At 45.6% G+C, this 20,664-nt stretch overlaps 3 protein-coding genes across 7 annotated transcripts; 1 reads left to right on the top strand and 2 right to left on the bottom strand.

The window, feature by feature from the left end:
• Positions 1-365: 365 nt before the first annotated feature.
• Positions 366-18,584, bottom strand: ccdc181 (coiled-coil domain containing 181). 4 transcript variants are annotated; one of them, XM_085447234.1, is made up of 7 exons: positions 4,813-5,384; positions 3,314-3,429; positions 2,307-2,948; positions 1,935-2,150; positions 1,683-1,850; positions 1,375-1,535; positions 366-1,071 (listed from the first exon to the last, which is right to left on the bottom strand). In XM_085447234.1, exons 2-7 carry the CDS (start codon positions 3,416-3,418, stop codon positions 900-902), a joined length of 1,464 nt encoding a protein of 487 aa, XP_085303360.1. In that variant the 5' UTR covers positions 3,419-3,429; positions 4,813-5,384; the 3' UTR covers positions 366-899. The 4 variants fall into 4 exon arrangements, with proteins under 4 accessions (XP_085303360.1, XP_085303356.1, XP_085303359.1 ...); XM_085447230.1 differs by lacking the exon at positions 4,813-5,384 and adding an exon at positions 18,525-18,584 and having other exon boundaries at positions 1,935-2,948; XM_085447233.1 differs by having other exon boundaries at positions 1,704-1,850; positions 1,935-2,948; positions 4,813-5,383.
• On the top strand, positions 7,915-14,435 carry cpox (coproporphyrinogen oxidase). Its single transcript, XM_085447235.1, has 7 exons — positions 7,915-8,617; positions 8,728-8,871; positions 8,950-9,060; positions 9,165-9,306; positions 10,128-10,346; positions 13,649-13,753; positions 13,851-14,435. Exons 1-7 carry the CDS (start codon positions 8,056-8,058, stop codon positions 13,933-13,935), a joined length of 1,368 nt encoding a protein of 455 aa, XP_085303361.1. The 5' UTR covers positions 7,915-8,055; the 3' UTR covers positions 13,936-14,435.
• Positions 14,197-20,155, bottom strand: prrg1 (proline rich Gla (G-carboxyglutamic acid) 1). Of its 2 annotated transcripts, none has more exons than XM_085447236.1 (4): positions 20,047-20,155; positions 19,400-19,440; positions 18,525-18,685; positions 14,197-16,908 (listed from the first exon to the last, which is right to left on the bottom strand). In XM_085447236.1, the coding sequence occupies exons 2-4, from the start codon at positions 19,407-19,409 to the stop codon at positions 16,447-16,449; spliced, it is 633 nt and encodes a 210-aa protein (XP_085303362.1). In that variant the 5' UTR covers positions 19,410-19,440; positions 20,047-20,155; the 3' UTR covers positions 14,197-16,446. The 2 variants fall into 2 exon arrangements, with proteins under 2 accessions (XP_085303362.1, XP_085303363.1); XM_085447237.1 differs by lacking the exon at positions 20,047-20,155 and adding an exon at positions 19,520-20,040.
• Between the last annotated feature and the right edge of the window lie 509 nt (positions 20,156-20,664).

A 20,664-nucleotide genomic window follows, 5' to 3' on the forward strand; every position in this document is an offset into this window, starting at 1 on the left:
TTTTACAAATGTACTCGAGCTCAAAAATGACGAACAAGAAACTCCACCAGGGCCCTGCTACAGAAACCAGGGTCAGTAAACTCTGAGCTTGTGCTTCCCGCTGATCAGAACTGATCATGATTCACCATAGCAGGGAATCCACCCATCCATCCATCCATCTACCCATCCATCCATCCAAACAGCCATCCACCCACCCACCCACCCACCAATCCATTCATCCACCCATCCCCCCATCCATCCATCCACCCACTCATCCATCCAGCCACCCACCCATCTACCCATCCATCCATCCATCCATCTTCCCAGCCATCCACCCACCCATCCATCCCTCCACCCACCCATCCACCCATCCATCCACCCACCCATCCATCCATCCATCCATCCATCCACCTACCCATCCAGTGGACTGAGTCATATTTATCGTAAAAAAGAAAAGAGGTGGACAGAAAAGTGTCACTGAGATATTTAGCAGACAGCTGCCTTACTGACCACAGAGTCAGCATGTTACAAACATGTAGCCAACAGATTTTGAGTTGTTAATAAATCTACAGTGTGTGCTGATCACATCCATGATCCAAGGCTGGTTGATTCTGAAAGCACTCGTGTTAAATGCACCACTAAACTAAACCTGGGGTTTCATGTGCATGTTAATGCATTCTGCTACACACTTTGATATTAACCCTATCAATGAGGAAATGAAACAGTGTGTCGGGCGGAGTCAGAGTTTCAGTTAACCCTCTTTCTGGAACAAATAACCTGGATTTCGCTCATCTCGTGTTTAACAAACTTGGGAGTTTATACCTGCTTTCTGTAACGAGCCCGAGTCCTTAGTTTGAGTTTGTGGGGACCCTGATTAAAGGTAACATGTGGCTTTGGTCGGCGTGCCGGGTTGGTTCGGCTCAGAAGCGGTAGGCCAGCTGTTCAGTGACTCTGAACGGTTTGCTTTCACTGGCGGTGCACATCAAGTCCCTCATGCGCCGCGCACGCCGCTCCTCTAACACCAGCCTGCGGGAGTGCTCTCGGGCCGCCTGCTGCTCCGCTCGCTTCTCCGTCCGCTTTCGCTTCAGCCACCTGAGGGAGGAAAAAGGTATCTGTCAGTCAGCTGATACTTCCAGCACGCTTTCAGAATATTTGCCCTTTGTAGCCAGATGAGGGCTGCATCATTAGCCTGCTTTTTATTATTAATATTGTCTAAATGTAACTTTACTCCTGACAGGATATAAATCAACGAACCAAAATTCAACCTGTAAATCTTTAACTTCACCTTAGAGCAGAAACAAGCGGTGACAGACGTGATTGTCTCTACTCTTACGTGTGCCAGGAAGTCATCATATGAAACTTTCTGCAGGTTACGAAGTTTAAAAGCAGACGTACAGTTTGAAAGCCTCGTCGCACTCCTCACGGCTGTGTAACAGGTACCCACTGTCCTCCTCCAGCCTCTTGAACTCCACCAGCTGCCTCTCCTTGTGCTGCTGCTCCTGCTTCCTCTGAAGCCATGACCTGAAGGCCTCCTCCGGGTCCGGGTTGGAGTCTCTCTAACGGGGGACGCAGAAGCAGCGTATTACCATCCTCAGTCGGGTCACTTTTACCAGACACTTTCTTTGTATTGCATCCAAGTTTAAGACACGGAAAGTGTTGGGGGGAAAAGTGGTCCTCGTGTAGCGACTGTGTTATGAGCTTACTGTGCCCCCGTGTGGCCATACTTGACAATTCATTCTCTCGATTTCCTGGGCTCTGTGGATCCTTCTCTCCTCCTGAAGCTGCTCTTTCTTCCTCATCAGCCAGGCTTTGAAGGCCAGCTCGTTCTCCTGCCTCTTCAGCTCTTCTTCCTCACGCCTCCTCTGTTCTGCCTGAGAAACATAATAACTGTGAAGAAATGTAGCAACCATAGCCAGACCTTTTTTTGAAATGACCTAATTCGCTGCATTTCCTACCTCTCTGGCCAGCCTCTGCTTCCTCTCCTGGATCTTCTGCAGCTGCTCTTTCTGCTGTGGGGTCAGGGTGTACGTGGCCTGGCTGGGTGTCTCCGTGGCAGACTGCACCCGCCTCTTGCTGCTTTTCCTCTGACTGCCTCTCTGACTCTGGCTGGCTGAGCTAGGCCTGCTCTTTGGTTGTGCTGGAGGTCTGGGGGCCCGAAGGTGATCTATTGCCTGTGGAAACAAGAAGGAGGCAGCCCGAAGGCGAGGAGAAGAGGAGGAACTGTGGATCTTAACAGAGTTTACATTTTGCTCCTGAACACGAGGCGAGGAGCGTGAACTGTCACTGAAGTTGTTCGCTAAAGGAGGGAAAAGGGCTTGACTCTCCACCTCTTTTAGGCTGACCAGGTCAAACTTCCCGTCCTTCTCCACAAGGACTCTGCCCTCCTTCATCCCCTGGCCTCCCTCGCTGCTCTCCCCAGCCCTGCCAGAACCTCCTTCAGAACTCCTGCTTTCATTGCGAGGTGAAATCTTTAGCTCGGACAGCTTTCCCGACACTTCAGTATCTGCCGGTGCATCCTCAGCTCTTTCCTTGCTCCCATTTTTCCCCTTTACTTCATCGCTGCTGCCATCTCTCTCAAACTGCAGCGGAGGCACCACCAGGTCCACCAATGTCTCTTTAAAATGCAACCGCCTCCGTCGTGTCATATCTGGCACTTCCTGATCCTGCAGCTCCCGGTTAGCCTGCTGGATCTTCTCGAGGATGTACTTCTTCTCCTCGTCTGTTTGGTCATCCATCCCTGGAGGAGGTGGGGCTGTAGGTGATGACTTACTGGGACTGTCCCTGTCTGAGTCATACTCCAATGGTTCCATGGGAGATGGCCACCTCTCTTCATCTTCTTCCAGTTGCTCTGTTTTGTTGTCTCGCTTTGTTTCCTTGTAGTTATTCTCCTTTCCTTTCATTCCCTGTCGTTTCTCACCCTCCTCCAGTTCTTTGTCAATGTCTGCCTCTATGTCCTCATAGTCAGAGCCCTGTGGGGGATAAGACAGACGTACTTTGCATGCATTAATTAAGTCTGCATATAAATGAAGGTGCAACATCAATACTGAGCAACAGATAACAGGTATGTTTTATTTTGCTCATCAATATTACATCCAGCAGTGGAACAGTGAAAGTATGCCGCTGCATTTCAGCAGCATAGGTTTCACATCCAAACTCGGTGTGCCAGGTCTGGTAACTCAACACTGCTCGCTGTCACACTTTCACAGAGCAGGCTCAGGTATACACACCTCATTCAGCCTGCAGCAAGTAGAGCAGCATTCAGATATATACTGCATGCTAAAAAGGAAAGAAAGATTAGAAAGACGAGATGCAGGAGATGTAATGTCAGACCTACCTGGTCCCCGCTCCGGCCTTCCTCACTGATCAGCCAGTCCAGATCTTTCTCAAAGTCGTCCTCGTACTCCTCCTGAGTCTTTGTGCAAACTGTTTCGCTCATCATCTACCACCGAACTGAAAGAGGGGACGGAAGGATGTGACATAATGCTTATAAAAGTTTTTCTCCCTGCACACACTCACACTGTAGCACCCAAAGAAAGTGAAGTCAAGCCTCAGACAGCACAGTGACGATGCGATCATCGCTGTAGACCGTGGAGATCACCTGTGCAGCCCAACCACACCTCAGGTTTAAAATCACTGATGATTATTTTCTGCTCACTGTTTTCTGTGAGAGGGTGACTTGGCTTCAAGAGAAAAGTAGCTGTTTTATATTATTCATTGAAGTCTAATAAGTACAGATCACAGTGCAGAAAACACCCTGCAGGATACATCTGGGATTACACGGTGAGCATCTTTCCTGTAGAGTAAAACGTGCATTGTTCTCAAACTTGAGGCTTAAATTTCCCTTGATTTAAATCTTAGTATCTGACCTGCTGTTTATGATGCTGCATTTGTGTGGATTGTGTTGTTATATTGTTTTTATCTGCTGGTTGTGTTCTCGGGTTTCTCTTGTAGTGTTTAATCACAGAGAGGCTGCCACCAACAGGTTGGATGATTTCTTGACTGGTGCTTAATACATGAGACAAAAAGTGCATAATCATAGTCTTCCTCATTAAATACATTATTTGTGGTGATCACACAGAAACCTGAATAAATCCAGTGTCCCTCTATAATATGTGCTGTTTATTTTATGCCGAAATATAACAGTAAAGGTCAGAAAACAAAGGAGGTACATATCAGCACAGATAACCTTATTTACCCAAGTGTAGGAACATGACATCCAGCCAATGATGGCTGATGTCCAACGACCTGGGCACCACTAACAGCTCGTTAACATTAAGTATAAAGAATAATGCAAAGATCAGCACATAGAGGCAGACCGGCGTTATTCACAGCGGGCCTGTGCTTTAAGAAAACTAACAACAGACAATCCAAAAGAAATATATTTCTGTGTTGCAGCGTTTGTGAGCACCTGTATTTGCCATGTTATGGTAAAAACTCCATCACAGCCACTTTTAAGTGGGTTCATTTATATGTTAGGTATAAATCTGTAGCAGGGCTTTGTGCCCATCTCATGTATTAGATCAAAGTTGAATAGCTGTCAAAATCTACAATTCTTTTTGGCTTTAATACCTATATAATATCCCTCACTTGCTAACATCTATAGATTTATACGCGCTTTTGATTCAGTGCATGTGTGTTTGGGTCACAGCCGCTTCCACCAGGCAGCTTAAAACACAGAAACAGAGTCGAGTCGTCTTTAGCTTTTACTTTATTTGTTTCAATCGCTTTATAGCGTATAGAGGGCAGGCTGAGAGCAGACTGGACCCAGTCGGATTACATCGATCGGTTTTAAAGCAGCAGTGTAAAATGTGACAACAGTGATGTTAAACTCACCAGCAGCAGCTCTTCCTGTTTCAGTAAAACAACAAATCGACCGTCTAACTGGCCTGCGTAGTCCCCGCCGGCCTGTGGAGCAACACCTGTGCACATAATCTGCTTCAAGCCTCTCCACGGCCCCTAAAAGGTTTAATAGACACGTCGTCATAGAGACCAGCAACACGCTTTACACATGCGCATGCGCACGCCACCTGCTAAACGCATTCACAAAAAAGAAAATCTCCATGAACACAGCGTAAACATGAGGGAAAAGCCAGGGGGTGTTAAAAGACCGTAAATATTTAATAAAGTAAAGTTATTAAATGAGTTATCTGTTCCTCCAGGCTGAGGTCGATTAAATTTAAAGCACTATAGATAAACTGGGTCCTTTTGTGCGAGTCTTTCCATTATTGCACATTTTTATGACTAAACAAAACTAAAGCGCACATTTGAGCCCGGATAGGCTGCACTTAGAAAATTGCCTCTTTATCTACGGTGAGAATAAAAAAACAAACCAATTCCAAAAATGTCAGGACGACGTGTAAAATGTAAACAAAACCAGAATACGAAGAGTTTAAACACTGATATGTTTTCTGTGTTATGTTCTGAATAAAACTTGGGTTTGTGAGATTCGCGAGTCTTTGCATTACGTTTTTATTTGCATTTTATACGTCGTGACATTTTTTTTATTTAAGTTTGGGTTTTATTAAAGAATAAAAAAGGCAGGCAAGTAAAACAAAATCAGGCAACAGATGAAAGATTAAAAAGTGTCAAGAGGGCAGAGAAAAGAGAAAATTTACAAGGAAGTCATTTATCTCCAACCACCTCTCTGATAAGAAGTATGTGTACAACACATCAGTGTAAATGGTTAGCACAGGTTAAAGTAAGTAACTCTAGACTTTCACCCCAAAGTAGTTTAAAAAACTTGGAAGTTATACTTTTGCATGCTCTCATTTGTTTATAACAAGCCTTGTGATTAAAGGGTGAACCTTTGCAAAGATGTTTCTCAAAAATGAAACAACTGAAAGGAGCCTTCAGCAGGAAGTGTTGTGGCAGCAATGCTGCAGATGCTGGTGAATGATTCAGGACTTTATAAAAACGAACACATTATATGATGTGTTTACTTTTCAAAAGTAAATTTCGTATTTCTTTATGTATGAGTCAATAAAAAAAACACTCGTGGATGATTAGAATCAGCAACAGTGCACACTACGTGGGTACAAGTTTCTGCCTCTTTGCAGCAAGAGAGCTCGATTTTATCAAGCTAGCAACTGGATATATATACTTAATAATAATGTCACAGTATTAAGCATTAGTAAGGTATTAGTAAGTGTTTAATTCATCATTTATACATCATTACCCAGTATGTCATTTATAAATACAGATATGTTTATCTCTCTGTTACTGTTACACCCTGTATGACTATATTTTAATCATAATCGTCGTCATCACCGTATTCCCACTTTGAATATGTATTTTATTTTATTTATTACCTTCCTTTATCTTCCCCATGCCTCTGCCTTGTCTCCACCCTTCCCCTAACATTTTTCCATCTACCCCAGCCTTCATCCATCCCATCTCTTTACCTCTTATCTGTCCACCTCCTCATAACCCCTGTTTTTTCTTTATTGCCCCCACCCTCTTTATTACCTTTCTACCTTTCCTGTGTCACTGTCAGACCCTTTCTTTTCCCGTTTACTCCCAACTGCCTCTTCTTTAAGTGCGGAGAAACACTGAAGCTCCACAGAACTGACCACCTCCAACAGTGCAGCTCAGTGTGTCAAAACCCTGAACACAAACTTTACACTAATCCGAAACTCTTTCGTTGTTACAGATAATGATAAAAATGTATAAGAAGGGAAGCCATAGAGCCTGGGGATTTTACATCCAGAAATGTTGTGTAAAACCAGACACGTTATAATTAAAAAATACTGAAGAAGAAGATATGATAGGGAGTCTGTACGCACAATGCCAGGACGATCAAACCAGTTTAGATGGATGAAAAAAATTTAATCATTACTTGTTATACTTTTTTCTTTTTCTTGATAAGAAAAGCGGGGATCCAGAGCAGAGATTTGTAATAGTTTTAAATCAGTTTGATCTTATGTTTGTAGGAGCAGTGAAACTTCTGTCAGTGTGAAAATGTTTAACAACACATTTATTCCTGCATTTATCCTAATATAAGAAAAAGAAGTGCTATTTGAACAATATGTCTTTTTTGCACACGATAAACAAATGATGCTATCAGCATGGCTCTCTGGGCTTAAATTGTAAGAAATTACTCAATTACAGAAAGTTCTGGTAGCTCATTGGCCAGGTGGTGCTGTAATTATTAAACACAAAGTTTTTGCTAATTTTCAGAAGCATCCACTTTTAAAATAAAGAAATAATTATAAATATATATAAATATTTCTATAGTAGATGGTCCAAAAATTTTTTTTTCCCCATCTTTTTCTTAATTACTTTGGTGTAGTTTGAATGGCCATGGTGGTGTTTGTCAGTAGAAAAAGCTGTTAAACTTATGAAAGTACAGTTAGAAGTCCAAACTGCCTCCCATCACATTTTCCAAAGACATCCAGTGGGCCATACTGGAGTTTGTGGTGGGCCTATTCTGGCCCTTGGGCCCTATGTTTGACACCCCAAGCTAGGGAATCAGCTTGTTTTATATTTCGACTCACTGATAAAGAGTAATGCCTGATTTACACTTCTGCTGCAATTCTAAGTCATAACTTATGAAGTAAGCACAAACTCCTTTTAACGCTCCCCGATAAACTTCCATGTAACCGGATGTGCACCTCCCAGGATATGTAACATGTAGCCCGCAATGACCTGAAAGCTGTAGGAGGTTGCAGCGTTAGGGTTAAATGGGGTTTCCGGTTACGTCGTCGAAGTTAAGACGAAGATTTCCCGCAGAAGTCTAAAAAATCAATCAATGTTATGAACAATCGTATGAGAAACAGAGGTCCTTAAATGCCTCCCCAAACAGAGAAGTCTTTGAAGTCTTTGAATGCAACGTTTGTGTGGCGCACTGAACTCTGGGTCTTGGAGTTTTGTGTAGGCATGCATCATTCTGAGCCCCGCACCGCGATAATGGAGAACGACATTTCCCATGTTGCGTTTATCTCCTTTGACAAACCACGCCCCTTCATCTAAGACATGCCTGATATCACGTAGGTGAAACTTCTGACACAGTTTTAAGTTGGTGGTGAGAACACAGTGACAGGCCGGACACACGGACAGAGAATCGTGTCTTGTCCACAGATGGCCACCATCGTCTTTTACTCGGTGAACAAAACGGCTCACAGCGCCGCGAGACGATGTTTAACTTCTCCGTTAAAGGGGCTCGCTAGTGCCGGAGAGTCCGTTTCGCGGCTAGCCTCCACTCACAGTCGGTCAGTGCCTTTGCTTCCGGGAACGAGATGGTTTTCGAGGGGTACCGGCGTGAGGTTCATGTCCCATGGGACCGCAGGCAGGTCCGGGAATACCAGGAGGGGAGCCCTGGCGCTCAGCGGAGCCGCAGCAGTAACAGCGGCGGCGGCCGTAGCGGGGTTTCTAGCTAACACTGACCACTTCCAGCGCGCAGAGATGGCAACGAGGGTCCCCCGAGCCGCAAAGGAGACGGGGGAAGAAGCGGACATTCTTCAGAGGTGCCGGGGCTTCATGTCTCCGCCGGTGACTGACATTAGTGTGCTGCAGGGGAACAAGGACGAGATGCGTACGAAGATGGAGATGCTGATCATGGAGACTCAGGCCGACTTCTGCAAAGCCCTGGAGAAAGTGGACGGTGGGACGTTCAGGGTTGACCGGTGGAAGAGGAAGGAAGGTGAGGCGCTTCTGCCTGACATAAAATATCCACGTACAGCGTAACAGAGTGTAACATGATTATATTTGCTTAAAGAAGAACCAAAAGTAAACAGACTGTGTCTGTGTCAGGTGGTGGAGGCATCAGCTGTGTGATGCAGGACGGAAAGGTGTTTGAGAAGGCGGGTGTTAATGTGTCGGTGGTGTTTGGGAACCTGACAGAGGAGGCGGCGAAGCAGATGAGGAGCAGAGGAAAGGTCCTCAAAGGGAAAGATGGTGAGTTTTGACTACTGCGATTTGTGTTCTTGAACACAGCGGTTTAAACTTTAATATTGGTATCTTTATTTTTCCCAGGTAAACTGCCATTTGTTGCCATGGGAGTAAGCTCCGTTATTCACCCCAAAAACCCCCATATTCCCACTGTGCACTTCAACTACAGATACTTTGAGATTGAGGAGGAAGATGGTAAGCATTAGGCCTTCATCACATCAGCAGTTGGCTCTCAGTGTCAGTGACACAGCTGAGTGTGGAGTGAATGATAACCCTTGTTTCCTTCTTCCTTGTTCTAGGCACTAAGCAGTGGTGGTTCGGTGGAGGCACAGACCTGACCCCGGTGTATATAGATAAGGAGGATGCCTTTCATTTCCACAAAACCCTGAAGGAGGCCTGTGACAAGCACCACCCACAGCACTACCCCGACTTTAAGAAATGGTACGGTTTGGTTAGCCCCACGCTCGTCCCCTGCACTTGCACGTGCGTCCTTCAGCACGTACGCTGTGTGTGGATTTGCACTGGGTGTATCCCCACTGTGGAGTTATGATAAGAGGAAGTCTTTGCCTAAAATCTGCAGTTGCAGAAAAACCGTTGAAGCAAGACGTTAGTCAGGGATTGACTTCAGTGGGAAATGATGGGTGTGGTTTATCTGATGTTTGCTGTATGAGGTTTTACATTTAAGGAATAATGTGATGTTTTCATAAATATGCCTTTCCTGTTACAGAGACGATTGGCACCCCTCTCATCCACTAAATGTAGCACAGTTTACTGTCTCTACAGACATGCTTTCAGTCGACTTGCTGTTAATTCATTTAGAGCCCATTTGGAGCTTTGATACCTATACTGACGTTTGATGATTTAAAAGTCTGATATATTGGCCGATATTCTTTTTCTCTCAGGAAAAATGGAACATAAACACAATTCATATTTATTTTTAATCCTCACTAAGATATTACTGCTGTTTTGTTGAATCTGCTGAGTTGGTGTGTTTGTGGTGGTCCAAGCAACAGAGAAGTTGCAGAGCTCCCTCTGGTGGACAAACTGGAACATCACTGCTCATAACGTGGTTGAGAGGACATTTTCTCTTTTTTTTAAACGTTTTATTTTACTTTCTAAATTTTCATTACTCGGTCATTATAAATACTGATATCAACATACAGGCAAATCTGTCTTTCAGACTTCATTTGTCGTATGTCATATATTTGGATATTTATTTGGCCCTGCTTCTGTCTCAGTATATGTTACTGCATGTTGCCCAGGTGTGACAGGTACTTCTACGTCCGCCACAGAGGAGAGACCCGCGGTATAGGAGGAATCTTCTTTGACGACCTGGACTCCCCGAATCAGGAGGAAGTGTTCAGCTTCGTCAAGAGCTGCGCCCGCACGGTGGTGCCCTGCTATCTGCCCATCGTGTACAAACATCTCAATGACTCTTTTTCTGATGAGGAGAAGGACTGGCAGCAGGTTCGACGAGGTCGGTGAGTAGCACCAAACGGTAAATAAGAGAGAACCCATCTGATCAGTTTGATTTTCAGATCTTTGTGGAAGTCTACAAACAAGACTTCTGAGGTCTTCAACAAAGAGCTGTTCATGCTCGTCTTGGATTTTGCACAAATAATAAAATTCACACATCAACACAGTGACCTTAAACACACAAGTCTTTGTATCATAGAGGAGTCGAAGAAGACTAAAGGGACCGTTTTGAAGTCAGAGTGAGCGTCCTGACACGCAGAAATGTTGCAGAAGAACCTGCAGTGAGCACGTCATGCAAGGAAACGCAGACGTCCCAGAGGTGATGCTGTGCTTTGCAGAGGAAGAAGCTACAGGTCGGATCGACACAAAGCTTTAGTTACAGTTACTGCTGCAGGAGGGATCCACACTAGACACCGAAACAAAGCTTCACTTATTTTTGCACCTTTGCTCATTTTCTACAACAAGTAAAACATCAAAGTTTGATATTATTTTTATTCAGATTTTCCTTTAAGAATATTTGAGCTCAAATAAACACAAAATTATAAAGGGTTCACAGACCAGCTGATCCAAGTCAGTCCGTCCTGTTTTTCAGGCCACACACTTGCAGTGACTGCCAGTCTCAGGTTTAGTCTTCCTTCACTTGTGTGATTGAGCTACTTAATGACTGCAGTGTGGTCTGAAGCTGGAGTGGATCCTGGCAGGGAGTCGCTAACAACACAGAGACTGACTTAAAGGGCGAGTTTGAGAGGGAAGTACATAGCAAGCTGGAAACCAGTAGAGTGATTAGACTGTTCAGATTAGCTCAGTGTGGTATGTGTTGGCACATACAGAAAGCACCTCACAAAACTTGTGACATGACGTAATTCAGCTCATAACTTTCGCACGTCGGGGCAGTATGCGTCACGTGACAGAGCGGCTGTGGCGTGCGAGGCCTGTCGGCAGTCTGGTTCAGCATTTGCTGCCTCGCTACCAACCCGGCATTTCATCTCCGAGGAAGTTATCCCAGAGAAGTAAAGCAAAGGGGCGGATCTAGCAAAGTTTAGCCAGGGGGGCCGATAGGGCATGAACAGGGAAAAGGGGGCACAAAGACATACTTTTCTTTCTTATTCTCATTTAAAATGTCGAGCTTTTAATAAAAAAATTATCTGAATCTTACACCCAAAGTTTTAATCTGATGTATAGAAGTCCATTACTGTATACACACTCAACAAAAATATAAACGCAACACTTTTGTTTTTGCTCCCATTCCCCATGGGATGGACGTAGAGACCTAAAATTCATTCCAGATACACAATATAACCATCCCTCCCAAACAGTGGTCACAAATCAGTCCAAATGTGTGGTAGTGGGCACATCTGCTATATTGAGATAATCCATCCCACCTCACCGGTGTGCCACATCAGGATGCTGATCTGACATCATGAGTAGTGCACAGGTGTACCTCAGACTGCCCACAACAAAAGGCCACCCTGGAATGTGCAGTTTTGTCTCACAGCAAAATGCCACAGATGCCACAAGCAATGAGGGAGCGTGCAATTGGCATGCTGACAGCAGGAATGTCAACCAGATCTGTCGCCCGTGCATTGAATGTTCATTTCTCAACCATAAGCCGTCTCCACAGGCGTTTCAGAGAATATGGCAGCACATCCAACCGGCCTCACAACCGCAGACCTCGTGTAACCACACCAGCCCAGGACCTCCACATCCAGCAGGTTCACCTCCAAGATCGTCTGAGACCAGCCACCCAGACAGCTGCTGGAACAATTGGTTTGCACAACCAAACAATTTCTGCACAAACTGTCAGAAACCGTCTCAGGGACGCTCAACTGCATGCCCGTCGTCCTCATCGGGGTCTTGACCTGACTCCAGCTCGTCGCCGTAACAGACTTGTGTGGGCAAATGCTCACATCCGATGGCGTCTGGCACGTTGGAGAGGTGTGCGCTTCACGGATGAATCATGGTTCACATTGTTCAGGGCAGATGGCAGCTGAGAATGTCCCAGTTCTTGCATGGCCAGCATACTCACCGGACATGTCACCCATTGAGCATGTTCGGGATGTGCTTGACCGGCGTATACGACAGCGTGTACCAGTTCCCACGAATATCCAACAACCTCGCACAGCCATTGAAGTGGAGTGGACCAACATTCCACAGGCCACAATTGACAATCTGATAGACTCCATGCGACGATGTGTTGCACTGCATGAGGCAAATGGTGGTCACACCAGATACTGACCGGTTCTGGGTCCCCAGACCCCCAATAGCGCAAAAAACTGCACATTCCAGGGTGGCCTTTTGTTGTGGGCAGTCTGAGGTACACCTGTGCACTACTCATGATGTCAGATCAGCATCCTGATGTGGCACACCTGTGAGGTGGGATGGATTATCTCAATATAGCAGATGTGCCCACTACCACACATTTGGACTGATTTGTGACCACTGTTTGGGAGGGATGGTTATATTGTGTATCTGGAATGAATTTTAGGTCTCTACGTCCATCCCATGGGGAATGGGAGCAGTAACAAAGGTGTTGCGTTTATATTTTTGTTGAGTGTAGTAACTGTTAAGTCTAATATACCCTAGTAAGCTATAGTACTTTTTCCTTTGGGAAGGTACCATCTGTGCAGTCTGCAAATCTGTTGAAGGAAGATGTTGAATCTGTTTAATATTTCTTGAAAAATAATTGATTTCTGTGAATTTTCTTTTACACACATGAAATGAAAGTTGATTACGTCGATTAAGCATCACGAAGCGGAGGGTGGGGGTGGTTCCCTAGTTATTTATTTTTTGTGGGGCGTTTTCAACCCTATTAGTCAGGTTGCTTAATATTTCTGCTAAGTACTCTTTAAAATACCAGAATAGGGAGGATGGAGCAGGTTTACGTTTATTAGATTGATCAGTGTTGCTGAACTATGAAATAGTTTTTACACACAGGTTCAACAGAACAGCTTTAGTGTTTGTTTTTTTAAACTTGAGTATGAACTTGTACAAAATGCAGCAAGATATTAATAAAACAGTCGTACTGATTAAAACACTATCGGATTCATGTCGGTATCGGCAGATATCCAAATTTATGATATCGGTATCGGACATTAAAAAGTGGTATCGTGCCATCTCTACCACAAACCTGTCACAGTAACAAAGAAAACAAAATGAATAAATACGCATTACAATATTATTCCTGTGAAAGTAAACCCAGAGCATGGGCTGCCTTGGTTTGTTCTTATGTGTTTTCATACAGCACCTGATCACCTTAAACAATGAACAGGAAGTTTTGAGCCTACAGTGAGGATGTGTTGCTCTGCAGGTATGTGGAGTTTAACCTGGTGTACGACAGGGGAGTGAAGTTTGGCCTGGCCACGCCCGGCTCAAGAATCGAGAGCATCCTCATGTCCCTCCCACTCACCGCAAGGTAAGCTGCTGCCTCTTCAAAGCACTGTTTGCACCTCGCTTGTGTCAACAGCAGGCTGCCCGCGTCGCGTGGTAACAGAATCACTCGTCATCCTCAGGTGGGAGTACATGCACGAGCCTGCCAAAGGCACCCGGGAGGCTGAGATGCTGGATGCGTTACGAAACCCCAAAGACTGGGTGTGACCGGAGCGCCCCCGGGTTTGGACGTCAGTATGGACAAAAACATCTATTTTATAAAGCTGGCTGATCGACCAGCTGGGCAACATTTAACCCTGCTTTTATAATATGGAGCTGCGCTGTAGATGTCTGAAGAGCTTTTTCATTTTGTCAAACGAGCCGTGGTAAAACGGACCCTGAATAATGTCAAACTCAGTTCATGAGCTTGGTGCCATTGCTTACTGCAAGACCAAATAATGTGACTTAATGGGCGACCTCCTTTTCAGGTCAGCTGCACTTCCGTTGTGCTCCTTTAAACGTGTGTGTTTTGTTCTATGACCAGCTAAATGTGGCTCGCTCTGCTCAAAGCTGTTAAAGCCGTCCTCTGCTCGCTTTCAACAAACACCTGAAAAGGACAAACTGAGCCACTGTGTCAGCTCTGCCATCTAATGTTAATAGAAGCTGGTTTCAATGTCCACAATGACTGTTTCTGCCACAAAATGAATAAATGGATATTCGCCACTCTCTGCTGAGGCCCATTCACTTTGTGCTGGTCTTTGATTTGTGGTTAATGAATCACTTTATGGTTTGTTTGAACAGCAGTAAACGATCTCTGACCCACAGAGGACGAATGTGAGTCACAGGCCAGGTGGAAACAACAATCTGTCTTTTTCTAGTTTCTTCTGTTCCTTTAAAATAAAGTGAAGCTCACACTGGATACATCTGTATCCTTGGTAAGAATCTCACTTTGTGAGCGCCTGGAAAACCACCAGGCGATGAATAATTTGTCCCTTTGTGAGTGATGATGGTAACAGTGCGGGGGGGCAACAAGTGCTCACCCAAACAAACTGAACATGTTCTCGAGACGCTGAAAGATTCATGCAGCGAGTTTTAAATATTTTATTACAAATTAATTCAAGCTTTTGCACAAGTGAAAGATTTATAACAAGCTCCTTCCTTTTAGTGTTATGTAACGTGTTTTTCCTCGATAAGGCTTTGTAAAAACAGGGTTCGGTTAAGTAACAGTACAACAAGTGGCCGAACCAAAATTGCTACCTCTACCAGCACGAGTCAGCTCAGTGTCGCAGCGAGTGCTGAGGCTCAAAGGTCACGCTGCAAACGTTCAGTGCTCTGCTGCGTGACAGTGATCAGCATTAGTGACGACATATTTGGCTTTAGAGTGTATGCAGCAGCAGCAGCGTTTCATATAGACCGAGCACTCTGAGGATTACAACGTCATTGTTACTGCTGAGTGACACAGCAAACGTGAAACAGACTGTCCTACTTTCCATGAAACAGCTCATTCTGAGCTTCGCCCCTTCATTATTCACAACCGACTGTACTACGGTTACATCAGCACCGGTGCAGTCACTGGCCTTTAAGCTTTAAAAAATGCCTCCCCGTAATGTTTGCACACAGATACACAGTTACATAGATACATTACTCATGCTAAACATAGACTTTATCCACGGTGACTGTAAATACAGAAGCTTCCCCTGACAACCCGTCTCTGCTGCTTTCTGCCCCACATTTATGTGCAAGTCAGTAACTGTAGCACAGCTGCAGCTTCACATCCAGGAGGTCCGTTTGGGAAGGAGGGCGTTCCACAGTTAAAGCAGCTGTCAGAGGCCCCACTGGTGTTCATGGGCCAGTGAGTCCTGACCATTAAATCAAATTAGACAGTACGGAGACACCTCTAACCTCACGAGGACAGCATGAACTACAGGCGTTACCGAAATATAAGCAGGTAATGACGCAGAACTGCCCTCCTTCCCTTAACCCTTTGTGTTTACTAAAGATGGACCAATGCTTTGGTTTGGCGTGTCACCTCATGGTTTAAAGGCATATTAACTGAGTCATTTCTGTAACTGGGAGACACCTGCTGCTGCCTATCTTGGCCAGGTTTCCCTTGAAAAAGAGGTTTTTAATCTCAGTGGGATCTTCCTGGTTAAATAAAAAAATATATATTATGCCTTGACATCTGTTTACTGTTTACAGGTAAAACCCTCATTGGAGCCACATGCAGGCTCCCGGCCCACCACGAGAGACCGGCTGGTGAATAATGTCCTTTCTCAAAAGTCTGCATTATGTTCACTTATGATCGAGTCACACACGGCAAATGTACAACCACAAACTTGTGGATGAAGTATTTTTGACAAGGACGTATTCAAAGATGAAAAACAAATGATGTGACGCCGCCCACTCGGGTCTCAAACTGGCATCAGTCGGTACCGAGCGCCACTAAAGCATTGGTCTCACACCTGTGATACAAACCCTGTTTGTGAATCTGTAGCTGTGACACAGCGTGAGGAGAAGCAGCAGCGTGGTATTGCACCATCACTCGTTCCTTCAACGGTTAGTGCAACTTCTGTTCCAGCACTGATGATTGCATTAGTCCACTGACCAAACAGTTATTAGTGTTTCTGTCGTGTGTGTTGGATTGCAGGGGGGGCTGGTGAAACCACAGCAGTAGCACTGCTAAACAATAAGTCTTAGTGTGTGTTAGGGCTTTTGTTAGGCTGCTGGTTAAAAACACGTTCACTTCCCTTGGCCCCCACTGACACTAACAGAACTGCTGTTGACTATGTCCTCATACTGTGGGGGCGGCTCAGTCTCTATTTGGACGTCCGTGTGGCCCACAGCCTCTTCGTAAGATGGCGGCGGGTCGCCGGCGCTTCCGCGCCCTGACGTAAACTCTGAGCCTGGATACGCTGGGCTGCTGTGGATGCTGAGTTCTGATTGGTCACCGTGGTATTCCCTCCCCCAGTGGTCCATAGAGACCACTGACAAGACGTTGTTGTGATGCGAGAGTCCCATGCTGGGGCTGCGCTGTGAGCGTTTGCGGGAGTGGCAGCGCCACACAGTGATTGCGACGCCGGCGATGATGACCACGACCAGCAGCAGCGGCACAATCAGGTAGAGCGAGTGGATCCCGCCCACCGCCGGCTCCAGGCCTCCAGGCGGACTGCTTTCACGCACATATTCTTCCCAGAACTGCCTCTGCACACAGAACATCCACACTGTCAATAAAACAGCCCAAACGTGCACCCCCCCCCACTGCAAGCGCTTTTTATCCACATTACTGCAACGCAAGGAAACCGACAACAGCACCCAAACAAACAAAAAGAGACCACGTGAGCGCACACATGACCTAGCTCCAGCCTCCACACAATGCTGCACTGGGCTGTTCTTCCTGCTGATCGCAATCACTTTCTGACAAACACCCTCGTTCCGCTCTCGGCACAGGATTTCACTGCTGGACACATGAACGCCACAAAATATCACTTGTAGTTAGAGCGGCTGGCGTGGGTTACTCTCCACCGGTGATGCTGACCTGTGGGATTTAGCTGCAGTGGAAGCCATGTTTTCATGTTTCAAGTTTCCCAAGTGCTTTTAAAAAGGGCGAGCAGTTTCAATTATCCAAACATCCTAGTTTTTTGGATGATCATGTTATTTTACTACCAGGGTCAAAATGATTAGCTCCCCAATGCTAACACGTGTCTTCTTCAGTGAATCTCCCAAGATCCTCCAGACTTGATCACCTTGGCCTAGATCTTCAGGCCCCCCCACAGACTGGCACTGGTGTCAGGGCTCCGTGCAGACCAGCTGTTCTTCACCAGGCATGTTTTGGGTTGTTGTTGTGTTGGAAGACATTAGGACCCAGATTTGCTGCTGGTTGCCTGAGGTTTTCTTTCTAAAGCTTCCTTTCAAGTTCAAGGGATAGCTCAGTAGGTAAAGTGGTCGCCCCATGATCGCCCCATGATCGGAAGGTCGGCGGTTCGAATCCACTTAACGGCTACCCTGAGGTACCCCTGAGCAAGGTACCGTCCCTACACACTGCTCCCCGGGCGCCTGCTTAGTGGGCTGCCCACTGCTTCACTGAGTGAATGGGTCAAATGCAGAGAAAAACAAGTAATTTCCCCATGGGGATCAATAAAGTATCCATTATTATTATTATTATTATTATTTCCTTCTTTCTTCGCGATTCCTTCCATCCTGAGACTCTCTGTTTAAAGTGGGCTGAAGCATTCCCACGGCATAATACTCCCACCCCCGTGTTTCACTGTGGAGCCAGCGCTCTTTGGTTGTACACCTCTCACTTCTCTCTCCAAACATAAGCATCGTCTCTGCTTTCTACTCTGGAAACTCTGTATGCTTTCTCAACTGATAGCTCAGACCCTCGCTGAAGTTTTTATACTGAGTGAAAATAGGAAAATAACCTTCAGTTTTATCCTGATTCTAGAAGCTCTGAGCATTACCAAGTTAAATCACATCATTTCCCAGCAGTGCTTTGTGCGGTGGCACGATAAAAAGGTCTATTTTTCCAGAAGGGCGAATAATACTGACCCCGGTCAAACTAATCTGAAACAGTTCTGTTATTGTGCACAAACATGCTCTGTTGAAGAAGCACCCGGGAAAGACTTTAAATTTCATAGGTGGGCTAATAATTTTGTCCTCATCTATAAGAATCAGGAAAACTTTAAGCTGTTTATTTCCAGCACTCCACAAATGTGCCCCAATGGGAAATGATTTCCTGTTAAAGAAAAACGACGCGTGGTTCATGTTGGAGTTCTGATGTGCACTGTGTGATGCGACACGCCTCCTCATCCTCTCACCGTCTTCTCTTCGTTCTCAAAAGCTTCCCGGGCCTCCTCATAGGTGCAGGTCTCCTCCCGACACTCCCTCTGGATGTTACCCTGCTTTATTTCCTCCAGAAAAAAGTTGGCCCTGCGCAGCCTCCGCAGGACCGAGTGGGCCGCTTCTGCTGGCAGGAACACTGAAACGAGTGGAGGAGGGAGGAAGCAAAGACAGGAGCGAGTAGGGGAAAGAAAAAAATGCATTAATCAACAAGCAGAGACAGGAAAGGAATGAAGATGACAGGAAAGTGAGGGCGAGTCAGCAAGCAGAACAGCATGGGGGAGGAATTTAGACGGCATTGAAAGGGCGGCAAAAAGGAAAGAGATGCTGGGAAAAGAATAATGAGGAAAATGGGGAGAGGAGCGAGGTGGGGACTGAAACAAAGGCAGCCGAGCCGAGCGCTGGTCAGTGCCCACATTTCTACATAAAGACAAAAGCTCCTTTGATTTAGGCATCCGTCCCTCTGCCAAATAAAAGAAACTGGAAGAACGGACTTGAAGAGACAAGGTGGCTCTCTGTTTCTCACACCCAGAATATAAACATAAACTCCCCCAAGGAAACAGTCAGATGCCACAACATGCCCAAATTAACAAGTAACGGCTGTCTGACTCATAACTTCGGGAATGGGACCAGCAAAAGGCTTAAAAGCAGAAAAAAGGACAAAGAGCAAAATCCAAACAGGAATTTCCCCCCGGACAGAATGGGAATTGTTACTGTGTCAACAAGGGGGGGGCACTGCAGTGGTTTAGTAGCATGGACAATGAGGAAAATCAACACAATGGAACAGGAAAAACAAGCGAGAGTAGGAAAAAGAGGAATCCGTGTTTCCGTCTCTGCTTGTGGGTAAACTTACCACTCCCCATGATTCCCGCGGGTCTGTTTGGGGGGGTTTATCTGCAGAAAAGCAAACAGGCATTAAGCTTCAGTTTGAACCTGCTGATGGAGTAAGATGACAGTTAACAAGAACTTCCACCTCAGCAGCTACACCCTTCCTTTGGTCCTACTTAAAGACGAGCAGCACGGTTTCCAAGCTCCTTCTCAGACACCACATCTCTGCTGTTCTCACACAGACCGACGTTTTCTAACAGGGACACGGTAAAGGGCGTCGTTACGCCATGACCACGAGACATCCGTGGCTGAAGTGACAGCGACCAATGGCGGCTGCCGTCCAGCGCTCCGCACGGATCCAAAAATAGATGACCATCAGCACAATCATCCATCACAAAGCGCCTCCGCCCCACACAGCCACCGGGGACACGGCGCTGTGCTAACGGTCTCTATCGGGTTAGGTTAGCTTCGGTGGTGTGTGGCTGAGCGGGTTAGTGTCCTGGCAGGTCGATTAGTGGGCTCACGGAGCCTTCACCTTTAAATTCAATCTGGCCATCAACACAGGATCCAAACAAAGACTTCCCGGGAGAGAGTCCCGCCAAACGCTACGGGCTTCACTGCTTCTCGAAACCGCGTGTTGCTGCAAACACAACGCCTATCGCTGCGACTTACCTTTTTTCGTCCCCAAATATGCGCATTAGCGACCGTTCGTCTCCTCCGCTGCCCGAAAGATTTGTTGTACAAACTGCGCAGGCGCACAAGGTCTGTTTGGTATCGCGGCTTCACGAACTGCCCCGAGTTAAAGAGACACACCGCCGTTAGCACGAAGAATAGCAGGTACATGTGGAAAAAATAACTAAAGATACATAAATGTAACCAATAATCTAATTATGCAAGTTAGTTCACAAATAGGCCACCCAATAAAAATCAAAGGTCATCGATGAAAGGCGGCAGTTCTTGCTTTCTCCATCCTCCGCAAGGTTAATTAAACGAAGCTAAAATCGTATGTGACAAAAAACATAAAGAATAATGAAAAATAATGAAACTATTTTGTGAACTTGGAAAACTAGCTCAAATAAAATAAAAGAGGAAATATTCGTAGTTTTAGGTAAAACATTTTAATCTTATATCTAACATTTTTCACGTTTCTGATAAGGCTTTGATTGACATGTTTATTGAGAGTTTGGACGTCTAAGACTGAGTCAGCTGCTTAGATCTTTCCGCACGACAATAAAAAGACTGAAACTAACGAAAACCAAACCTACATGCCTTCAAATCACAGACGCTAAA

Source organism: Copadichromis virginalis, linkage group LG23, assembly GCF_057382275.1.
Source record: "Copadichromis virginalis isolate Kocher_CV1m ecotype Utaka linkage group LG23, C_Virginalis_male_GT1.1, whole genome shotgun sequence".
NCBI lineage: Eukaryota > Metazoa > Chordata > Actinopteri > Cichliformes > Cichlidae > Copadichromis > Copadichromis virginalis.